At 42.0% G+C, this 12,008-nt stretch overlaps 1 protein-coding gene across 1 annotated transcript in view; it reads right to left on the minus strand.

The window, feature by feature from the left end:
* Positions 1-338: 338 nt before the first annotated feature.
* KIAA1210 (KIAA1210 ortholog) overlaps positions 339-12,008 on the minus strand; it is a 72,807-nt gene continuing 61,137 nt past the window's right edge. Inside the window, exons 7-11 of the mRNA XM_006893818.1 lie at positions 7,447-8,429; positions 4,746-7,341; positions 3,247-3,422; positions 1,579-1,657; positions 339-511 (exon numbers count right to left, since the gene is read on the minus strand). Of these exons, the coding sequence (XP_006893880.1) occupies positions 339-511; positions 1,579-1,657; positions 3,247-3,422; positions 4,746-7,341; positions 7,447-8,429 (4,007 nt within the window). The remainder of the gene's footprint in view (positions 512-1,578; positions 1,658-3,246; positions 3,423-4,745; positions 7,342-7,446; positions 8,430-12,008) is intronic.

Here is a 12,008-nt window from a genome sequence, read left to right on the forward strand (position 1 = left end):
AAAGTGAGGAAAAATCTATAGTGGTTCCACTAGAGTGGCCCACTCTGAGAAGAGGAGGTGAGGAGGTGCAACAGCTACACTCTCAGTATGAACTGGTATATAAATGAAATACAATCAACACAAATCTTCTACTAGCAAAAAAGGCAAAGAAATGCAAAATCCAGCATGTGGTGTACTGAGTTTGCTGATGCTGGCAGTGACTGCACTGGAGGCTATGTATTTTGTGGCATTTATGTCATTCAAATTCAACATCACTACAGGCAAGAAGCCACTACATGAAATGAGTATCACTGTTGGTGACTAGCTCTGAAAATGCTGATGCTCAACCCATGATCTATTTATTGCATCACATCTGCTAAGTAGCTCCATGCTTTGGATTTTTCCTTGGCCATGGCAAACCAAATTGGCTCATCAGATTCAACAGGTTCTTTGTGAGCTTCTGGAAAAGCTGCGGATTTTCTGGGTTCTTTACCAATGGCAGCCACTGGAGCCATCTTCTCTTCAGCTGGAACTACAGCAGATAAAATACAAGCAACAAAAAGCGCCAGTGATATTGTGATTTGTTGTTTATTGGAAGCAATCATATTTTTTCAATCTTTCAGTCTTACTCTAATCTCTCTCCTCTTAATACTTTTAAACTCCTGCCTCCTATGGGGCCAGGCTTCTAGAAATCATTGCTGCAAGGATAATGTCAAAGGCAGTGTGGGGATGTCAAAGGGAGAAAATCAACATGACCATTGGCCATAGGAAGGAACCCTCATGACATGGTGATTAAGCACTAGGCTACTAATTAAAAGTTCAGCAGTTTGAACACACCAGTGGCTCCAAAACACCTGACAATCTGCTCTTATAAAGGTCAAAGGTTAGAAAACTCTATGGGACAGTTCTACTCTGTCATATAGGGTCAACAGAACTGACTCAGTTTCACACAACAACAAGAACAACATAGCCTCAAGAGTCATGTAGTTAATACCAATAGCTAACTGACAGTTGTTTGGGAATTATTATTATGTCACTTTTGAAATGAAGCAAGAAGGGAAAGGCACTTTATGGTCTTGTGCAGTTAAAAAAATTTCCATTAAGGTAATATTGTCTGAGTTTTCCAATCTATGACATTCAGTAAAACAACTGATGATGCAATAGGGCCGCACACCTAGGGATTCCAGGCCTTTATAATAGACTATGTTTAGCAGTGACATTGGGAACATATAAGGTGAGAAAATATTGCTTTGCTGTGAACTGGAAAATGACTCGCACTTTCCTCTTGCACACACAGTCACTGAAACATCTAAGTCAGTGATCATCGTTCTGTGTCTATGTACAGCTCTTTTGGTGAGGTCAAAGACTAGCGGCCACTCTGAAAATTACACATTGACTTTATATGAACATAGACACTGAAACATCCTAAAATAGTCTAATGTCTATGTCTCACTGGAGAGTCACACAGAGTCACGATAATAATTTTCAGTCATGATAATGAATCTGTGTAGAAGACATGGATGACTTGAGTTAGATATAACAAGTTTCGAAACATTCTGCCAGGATTATTTTTGAGGGCAAGGATCTAAATTTTTTTACCTCTTTCGACAGCCATCATCTGTTTAGAGACAGTGGACATAGTAGTTCTTGGTTGATTTTCATTTTCAGGGCTACATCCCTTGAGTGAAACAAAGAAAAGAAAACCTCATTAAATCCTGACATCAAACAGCCAAGTTGCTTCTTCAAAAGAGTGTACAATGAGTTCAACAGTGATCAAAAGTAAAGAGAGAGCTAGATTATAGATGTACAGACAGATGAAAGATGGCACTGAACGACTTTTAGTTTGGAATTTGAGGTTCATAAAACCTAAGGTGGCTCAAGTTCACTACCTTTAGATGTGAAAGTAAAGGTTCTTTTATCATACATACAAACAGGATAACAGGATAATAATAACACTGAAGAATAACCATCTCTGGCCCTTGGCAGCAAACAGGATATAGAGGTTCCACATTCTATCAATTCATTGATGGGAGGTTAACAAGATTTCCCATCAACAAACAAATGGATAGAGAAGCATGGATAAAGTGCACCTTAAAAAATGTCACTAAAAAAGCTGAAAAGGAAGAAAAGATCAACATGGATGTCAAAAGAGACTCTGAAACTTTTTCTAGAACATAGATAAGCTAACATGAATAAATAGAAAAGCTGATGAAGAGATCTGAACAGAATATTTCAAACGGTGTCTTGAGAAGACAAAGTAGTAAAATGATAAATGGAAACAACTGGAGTTCGAAAACCTAAAGAGAGGAACACACGTGGTATTTTTCAAGATTAAAGAATTGAAGAAGAAGAAAAAATAAACCTCAATGTGCTATACTAAAGAATTCTCTGGGCAAAATATTTAATGACTCAGGAAGTACCAGAGGAAGATGGAAGATAATCCATGGTTTAATAGGAGAAAAAGTGTACATGAGAGTTTTATCCTTCACCATACCTATTCATCTATACACTGAGCAAGTAATCTGAGAAGCTTGACTATATGAAGAACATGACATTAGAATTTTAAGGATAGAAGGGAAGGAGAGGGGATAAAATGTGCAACAATGAATGAATGAAAATTTAACTTCCCTATGAACACTCATTAATATCACAATTAAAATAAAGCTTTATTTTGAAAAAAGAGGAAGGGAAAAATCACTGGGCTAACAGAGGTTAGTGGGTAGAGAAGGGATGAAGTAAAGGGAAAGGTACAATGGGGGCTTGAAAAGATGGGGTGATAATAGACGCAGAGCAATGGTAATATAAAATATAATGTATAGTAATGAATGGATTAAAAGTACATGTATAAAAATTATATATATGGATTATTATATGCAAACCAATAACATTTTTAAAATCACTGATGGGGGTGAACAGGGGTGGCTGTGGCTGAGCAAAAAAAGAAAAAAGAGAGAAGAATTTTACGGATAGTCACTAAGTTTTATGCCATGATTACCTTTTAGAGGTTTAATGACCTAACTCTGAAAGGTCATAATCTGGAAATTGCTATGAAGCAGATCTACAAAATCTTGCTATGTTCATTGCTCTTCACAAAAATCTAAGCTCATAAGGCAGGACCTGTTCACATCTGTACAAAGGGCATCATTCCCTCTAAAGATTTATGATCCCCTGAGCGATGCATGCCTGACAAAATTCCCCATGCATGCCTAAGCTATGACTCCAGCACATTTTTGGGGGCAGGTTTCTTAGAGCTGTTTCAAGTCTTACCTTCCATAGAGACTCTTCAGCCTCATCCTTGGCTCTAACTCCCCTTGTGGTGCTCAATTTGTTGGCAGTAGTAGAGTTGTTGAATTCATGGAATGGGATACACTGCCTCCGCTTTGCCATGGATACCCAAACTGGTTCTGAAGTGGTGGAGTCTGACTGTTGGCCAGGAGCTGTAGCTGAGAAAGTAATGAATGGAGTTAGAATTGCAGCAAAGCAGGCACGATCTGAAGCCTGCCTATCTGTGGCTGACCCACAATAATCTCCCAAATGAGATCTTTGTTAATTGCCACGTAAAAGAGATATCCAGTAGTGAAGGGCACCCCTCCCCATCTAGCCCTCCATCCCAGTGGTACTACTTAACTACCTGAATGTACTGTTCCTCTACTCATCTCTTTCTCTCCATTGTCCATTCTTTGCTCATCCCTTAATCAAGGTAGAAAAGCCCTGGTTAAGATGTTAAAGCCTGGCTGCTCCATGGGTCTGGGGTGGGTGGGGAGAAGATGAAGCAGTTTGCATCTGTAAAGACTATATATAGTCTTGGAAATCTTGTTGGGTAGCTCTACTCTGTTCTATGGGGTCAGAATCAACTCTCTGGCAATGGAAAAATCAGGGTAAGGACAGTAGTTGCCAGGCGGGGTGGATAAACTCCTTACCAGGTCAAAGGCTCAGACCATTGACATCATTTCTCTAATCTTGCATGTCTATGTTCGGGGCAGGGGAAATCCCTTAGGGATTCTTGGTTCATAGTCCATTATGCAAGTGTGTATACATAAGTGTGGTAGGGAGGGAAAAATATGAAGGTTGCAGGAGAGACATCTTAATGTGCTCAATTCTCAGCTATTTCAGGTGAAGGCATTTGCATGAAACTAAAATTTCAGGCTGAGAGTTTGAACATAGTTCTCTACTGAGAAGGTGACTTTTAAAAAGTGACATAGTATTGTGGGGGTGGGGGTGGGGGTGCAGCAAGAGTATATGTAAAAAGTAGTCTGAGAAAATAATTTAAATGCATTGCTGTGGAGTTGGAACCAACTCATATCTGACCATCCATTAGGTTTCTGAGACTGTGGCTCATACAGGAGATTGACGTCTTTCTCCCTTGGAGAACCCCAGGGAGGAGTAACCTTTGGGTTAGCAGGACAATTCTCTATAGACTAGGCCACAAGCACTCCCTCAAGGATAAAGAGTAATATTACACTCAAATGTTCGATGCATGGGGCAGGGGGAGGGGATTAAGAGAGGACTATGTGTCCATTCCAGAGTGTAGCTGGGTATCCAGAGGGAGAGCACTTTGGCAAAAAGGGAAGAGCCAAAATCAATCGACTAGAAATCCATTTGTCTAGAAGGGGACTCATCCCTGGCCCCAGAGCCACAAGCTGGATTTACTCAGTAAACAATTCTATAGAGGAGGCTAGACTTGATTTCCTCCTCTCCAAAAATTTGATTTCAGGTTCTTCCCTCAACTTGGAGCCTACTTGCCTTCTGGGAAGCTAAAATCTCACCTGGGATCTTGCAAGCCGATTCCTTTTTTATTATGTCTTCATATGCCAGCACCATCTTTGGCACATTGGACATTGTGGTGAGGCTTTCTGAGACGTCCGCTTTCTTGGCTGCTTCTCCTTCCTCTATATATGACGGAGTGGGGCTCGAGGGGCTGCCTAGAAGCTCAGGGATGTCTTCTTGTTTGTCATTTTTGAATGTGTGCAAGGTAAAGGTTCTTCTCAGCTTCACTCCAAAAACGTTTTCAATATCAGCCGCAACGGTAGGTGAGCTTAACAACTGACTATCAATCTGATCACTTTTCCAGACACTTTCTTTCTTCATAGGAGGGGCCCCGGAAATGGGTGTTTGTGGGGCAGGGGCACCGGTGAACTTTGCAAGCTTGGGAGCCAAGGGTGGGATGCACTTATTCTGGTCTTGAGAGCTTTGGCTCTGTCTCTGGGTTTTGCCTGGATACGGTGGGCCTCTTGGTGAGAGCGAGCTTCCGGGATCACTCTTGAGGATTATTTTCTCAGCAGGAGCACTCATAGAACGTGAAGGAACCAGTTTCTTCTCTTTAGCATCTTCCAAAGCCTGGCCTGTGGGAGGCAATTTCTCTCCAGAGCTCTTCAGCTTTTTGTGAGAGTTCTCAGAAACTGTGATTTCCTGCTCAAGCTTCTCCAAGGCCATAAATAGCTGTCTGGGAAGGATTTTCTCTTTAGAGCTGCTCTCCCTTTCTGGAGTGTTCTGTGGAACAACTTCTTTTTGGTCCTCCGGCTTCCCTAAGGCCTGTAATGAGCTCTTCATTGGCATTGGCTTCCCAGGTTGGGCTTGAGCTTGCTGCTCGAATTTAGGCTTCACCAAAGATTTGGAAGGATCAGTTAGAGGCACGGGACTTGCATAAAGGCCCTTATTGACAGGTGGGTTGTCTGAAACAGAAAAGACTTGCTGCACCATGAACTTCACAAATGACTGAGAAGGATATTTAGGAAGCATTGATTTCTTTGGTATGTCTTCTTCCACAGTATCAATCCCCAGATGGGAGGGCTTTTCCTGGGCTTTAGACTTTATTAAGAATGGGGCAGGATACCTAGAAGGCATTGGCCTTTTATAAATGCCCCCCTCAAGAGCGATACCTTCAAAACTTGAGGAACTTTGCTGGGCTTTCTGCTTTACAACAGACAAAGATTCTCTGGGTGGCAGCTGCTTCATAGAGGTCTCCTCAACAACAGCAGCAGGTGCTGGACCTGCAGAGACCTGTTGCTCAAATTTAGGGCTCGCTCGTGGCTGCAAAGAACCTCGGAGAGGAACCAAATTGCTCATTGAACCAAAGGTGCCCTGCTTGACTGTTGGTGTCACCAGGCTCTTGGGATAACATTCAGTAATCTTCACTGAGATGTCCCCCTTCAAAGGAGCACTCTTTGGACCTAGAGAGGCTTGTTTCTCAACGTTAGGCTTCACCAAAGACTGGGAAGACTGTTTAGGCACAGGTGACTCCATGAAACTTCTCTTTTCTGCAGAAATGCTAATTGAATCTCGCCTATTGATCTGTGGCTGGGCTTGAGATCTCATCATGGGCTGGCAGGAGCCTTCTGGAGGCAGCTGCGCTCTTAAAGTATCATCTCCCATAGCGGTACTCTTGAATAAGACCTGCTGGCATTTGGCAAAGGTACTAGAAGAATATTTGGGCAGTGTCACTACAGATGTGTCCCTTTGCACAGCAACATCCTCTGGAACTGGGACTTCTTTGGGCTCCTCTTTCAAATTCATCGAGGGCTGGGAAAAACAAGTTGATGGCTGCTGCTCCTCAGAAGTGCTGTTTCCAACTACTGAAGAGGCTTGTGGCTCAGCTTTAGCAGCCAAGAATAGCTGAAAAACACGTCTTGGAGGCTTCAGATTTGTTGAAATTCTCTCATCAGTCACATCAGCACTCTGGATATTCTCTGATTTCTCTGGAATGTTCTCTTCAGCAGTAAGGACTTTGGGTCTCACAAAGACTTCTTGATCAAATAGACTCCTTGGGGGCTTAGGGTGACGTCTGACAATCTTGCACTTCAAAGGTACCATGTCTTCAACATTAATCCTCTCTGGGAAGACCCACTGCTTACGTTTATGCATCTTAAAGTCCCCAGAGAGGTCACTGGAAGGCAGTAAGGTGGTAGAAATGCCCTGCTCAGCAGTGCCCTCGGGATCTTGATGCTTGAATTCAGGATTCATCCCTGACTGGCAAGGGGACCTTTCAGCAAACTTGGGCTCCATGGAACCACCACCTTGTTCTGTAGATGAACTAATTAGGCGTGAGGAGATTTGCTGATTAAGCTGTTTCATCAAAGGCTGAAGAGGAGGTCTGGATGGCTGCTGCTCGACAGTATCATTCTTGTTCTTTTCCAGAATTTTCTCTTCAGGCTTTTCCAAGGCCTGCAAAGGCTTTCCAAGAGGCAAGTCCTCCTCAGAACTGTTCCAATTCTTACAACAATAGTATTTCTCAACATAACCATATGAGTTTGAAATGATACTTTTCTTTTCAGGCTCTCTCAGTGTCAGACTAAGCCATCTGGGAATTTGCTGTTTCTGGTGAGCACCTGCTCCCTCAATACCACTTTTTGGTTGTGCAAAGACCTCTTGCCTGTCTTTTGTCTTCTCCAAGGACTGTGAAGAGCTTTGAGGAGGTGGCTGCCTCTCAAGACAAGCTTCTCCCTTTGCTTTCTGTGAATCTGGGAAGGCTTCTTTTTCATCTTCAGGCTTGCCCAAGGCCTGTGCAGAGTACCTGTGAGCCATCTGTGGCCTCACACTGTGGGATTTCACAGCCATGCTTTCTGATTTTGAGAGGACTTTTTGCTCATACCTAGGTTTCTCTGAGGACTGGAAAGACTGTTTACTGGCCATGTGCTCCTCTGAATTGCTCTCCTTCTCTGACTTAGAGACTTGACAGGGTTCAGTCTCCTCCAAAGCACAAGGAAGGCTGCTGGACTGCATCCTCTCAATAGAAATTCTTCTCTTGACCGTCAGACTCACTGGATCTACAATGCTTGCTTTCAGGACACAGGGTCTAGTCTGGATTGCCTTTTCTTTGATGTTTGGCATATCTTGGGCCGACTCCATCTTAAGATGGGCACTTTTAGAGTACGTGGTGGATGCTATTTCCTGTCCTGACAGCTTCTGATAGGGAGGAAGCTCCTTATTCTCCACTGTCACCGAGGGGGTGACGATTTCCTGAGGTGCACATGGACTTTGTACTACTGATAGTGGAGGACGCTTGATGTCTGTCTTCTTAGATCCAAAAGCTCTACCTTCATTGTACGATGGTGGGCCTGCAACCACAGATACACTCACATCTTCCTGTGTGCGTGGTGGTGGCAGGGCCTTTTTGCCTTTGTGGTCTATGATGCTATAGAGTACTTCGGTTTCTTTTTTATCTGAAGGCAACTTCTGAGGGGTAGTAGTTTCTGCTTTGGGGGCTGGGAGTTTTTCCTTAACTTGCTTCTCAGAGAGCAGGTGCCCAAATGGACGGTCTTTAGACATCTTCTCAACCAATGGGGATTCAGGTCGATCTTCAAGCTCATAACTTTGTCTAAGGCTTTTAAAGCATCTTCCTTGGATCCCATCATCATTCATTCCTAAAACAATTGATCCCCTCTTGCCATGTCTTCTCTGTAAGGTCTTGTCACAAATTTCAGTTCTGTTGCTCCATTCCTCGCATGGCAAACCTGTACCAAACAGAAATATGCAAAGGAGAAACGTGTGTGCATTTGGCTTGATAGTGTAAAAACACTCATCTCTGCCCCAATGAGTACCTATTTACTATTTAATAATTATTTACTATTTAATTCCTATTCAGGAGATAGAAAGAGAAAGCAACTTGGTCACTGTTTGTCTTATACAACAAAATTTTTTCAATAAAAGGGAAAAGCCTTTTGGATGAACTGATTCCAGGCTTTGTCAGCAGTTCTATCTACCACTAAGTTCACAACATGTCACAAGGTAATTTCTGGGAAACTGATTTGCTCTATAAAGTTTCACCCAAATCATAATAAGACCATGTTTGGTCTTGGAACAATGTTTACCTTTGAAGAAATGGAATGGGGTAAAGGGAAGGGCAATTTTTTACTTCATCCTTAATATTCATATATTCTACTTAGTATTTATCTGAAGGGCTTGACTATTGAGCTCATGATGGTATATTCCTTTGTTAATTTTTTCTAAGAAAGATGCCAATGGGAGTTATTTGTGAGGTAGGATTGCTGCTGTTATGGGCCATCACGTTGCCTGTGATACAATAGCTCTGAAGCCTTCCCTCTCCTAAGCCAGTCTCACTGACTCAAACACACCTACCCTCTTTGGCTAGTTACTGTATCAATCTATCTCATCTGGGGTCTTCCTCTCCTGTGCTATCCTTCTACCCTTCCAAGTATGATGTCCTTCTCTAAGGCCACGTGCCCAAAATATGTGAGCCAGAGCATCAAAATCCTAGTCTCCAAGAAGAATTTTATTTTCACCCTCTCCAAGACAGACCTATTTGTTTTCTTGGCAGTCCATGGTATGTTCAAGATTCTTCCCCAGCAGCACAACTCAAAGGCATCTATTCTTCTTCTATTATCCTTAGTCATTATCCAGCTCTCTGAGGCATAGCAAGAAATTGCTAAGACCATGGACTGGATCAGGCTCACCTTAGTCTCTAGACAGACATCATTGCTTCTCACGACTCTGGAAAGGTCCCTGACAGCAGATTCACCCAATAAAATTAGCTTTTTGATTTCCTGACAGCTGGTGCCAAGAGTGTTGATTGTGGAGCCAAGCAAGCTATAATTATAAACAGCTTTAATCTCTTCTTCATCCATCATGGTGCTGCCAGTTGGCCCACTGGTGAGAATCTTTGATTTCTTGATGTTAAGCTTCAATCCATATTGAAGACTATAGTTCTTGATCTTCTGCAGCAAGTGCTTCAGGTCCTCCTCAGTTTCAGCAAGCAAGGTTGTGTCATTTGCATAATGTAGGTTGTTGATGAGTCTTTCTCCAATCCTGATGCCACATTTCTCCTCATAAAGTCCATGATATATTCTGCATATAGACTGAAAAGGCATGGAGACAGAGTACATCTCTGACACACTCCTTTCCAGATTTTGAACCATGTAGTGTTTCCCTGCTCTGTTCTGAGGATTCTCCTGGTCCTCATATGTTTTGCATAAGCACAATCAAGTATTTTGGGATTACCATTCTTCTCAAAGCTAGCCAAAATCTGTTGTGATGCACACAGTCAAATGCCTTTGCATAGTCAATGAAACACAGATAGATATTGCTCTGGTACTCTTTGCTTTCTGCCAAGATCCATCTGACACTAGTGATACTGTCTCTAGTGCTACAGCCTCTTCGAAACCCAGCTTGTATTTCTGATAGTTCTCTGTCAATGTACTCTTCCAGTAATTTCTGGATAATCTTCAGCAGGATTTTTCTTGCATGTGATAGAAATTATTTTTGTATGATAATTTCCACACTCTGTGAATCACTGGAGAAGTTAGCTCTGAAGACTAGGACAGGTGCTGATTTCAGAACAGACCATCAACTACTCTTACGCAAATTCAAATTAAAGCAAAAGAAGGTCAAATCAAATCCACAGGAATCAAAATTTAACCTTGAGGCTATCCCAAATGAATTTAAAAAACAATTCAGGAACAGGTTTGAGGCCTTGAACACTAATGAACGAAGACCAGATGAGCTGTGGGAGGACATCAAGAGTATTGTCTATAAGAATGTAAAAGGTCATTACAAAGACAAAAGAAGAAGAACAAAAGACAAAAATGGATGTCAGAAGAGACTTGGAATATTGCACTAGAGCACTGAGAAGCCAAAGCAAAGAGAATAAACCAAGAAGTTAAGGAGCTGAATAGAAAATTTCAAAGGGCAGCACAGGAAGACAAAGCAAAGTATTATAACGAAATGTGCAAGGAGCTGGAGCCAGAAAATCAAAAGGGCCATACTCACTTGGCATTTCTTAAGCTGAAGAACAAATTCCAGCCTCAAGTCGCAATACTTAAGGATAGAATATTGAATTATCCAGGAAGACTTCAAAGAAGATAGAAGGAGTCTACAGAGTCACTGTACCAAAAAGAGTTGGCTGGTACAGAAGAATTTCAAGAAACAACATATGATGAAGAGGCAATGGTAATAAAGGAGGAAGTTCAGAATGCTCTGAAGGAATTAGCAAAAAATAAAGTTTGATTGCCATGCAGGAGGCCCCTTGGCTGCCTTTTCTTCCTTACCATCCATTACCTCCGTAGTGCCATACAGTGGTTTTATATCCCTCACACAGCACTGAGCATAACTATTTCCACACTGAACCACTCTAATTTTATGGAAAGTCCAAGACTATAGACACTGACTCAGTTCTATTCTCTGAGTGAATAGGGACAACTACTCAAATTAAATAGTAAAAAGATTAAAAAAAGATATTGTTTCTTTGATTTCTTTTTGCTGTGGAGTGTGTGTGTGTGTATGTGTGTAAATCCATTGAGGTTAAAAAAAATTACACAGCTCTTCAGCTTAATTTAGGGAACTGGGATTTTGTTTACACAAGGACTGACTGAAATTAGCTATCAGCTGAAGCCAATATGGAAAGATGTGCATTGATACACACACACACACACACACACACACACACACACACAGAGAAAGAGATTTTTTTTCACCCTAATGGAATTGTTGAAGGATTTGATCAGGGTTGGTTGCCAAGGACATTTGTCTGCAGCTGCCCAAGCTGTTTTGCTTATGTTTGGGATATGAAAACTGGTCTCTCAAAGCGAGAGTTGACTTTAAAAGAGAATTTGGGGTGGCAGGTCTGGGGAATGGGTGGCCAGCACCATGTCTGGCTGTGAAGGTGGTAAGAAGAAGCCCCTGAAATGCCCCAAGAAGCAGACCAAGGAGACGGATGAGGAAGATAAGGCTTTCAAGAAGAAACAAAAAGAAGAACAGAAGAAATTCAGGGAACTAAAAGCAAAGGCCATGGGCAAAGGTCCGCTGCCCACGAATGGAATTAAGAAATCTGGAAAAAATAAGACTGAGGCAATGATGAACCTTACTTCCGTTCCTTTTTAAAACATCTGAATTCTATGCTGTAACATCTGTTGCCTCCTGTAGTTAAAATGAAGTTTTGCCTTGGAGCCTGTTGTACATTTAAGAAGAAACTTTGTGAAAGAAGGAGAAGGAGAAGGAGAAGGAGAAGGAGAAGGAGAAGGAGAAGGAGAAGGAGAAGGAGAAGGAGAAGGAGAAGGAGAAGGAGAAGGAGAAGGAGA

The sequence above is a fragment of the Elephantulus edwardii genome, unplaced genomic scaffold, assembly GCF_000299155.1.
Source record: "Elephantulus edwardii isolate Elephantulus edwardi_28Jun2011 unplaced genomic scaffold, EleEdw1.0 scaffold00131, whole genome shotgun sequence".
NCBI classification, from domain to species: Eukaryota; Metazoa; Chordata; class Mammalia; order Macroscelidea; family Macroscelididae; genus Elephantulus; species Elephantulus edwardii.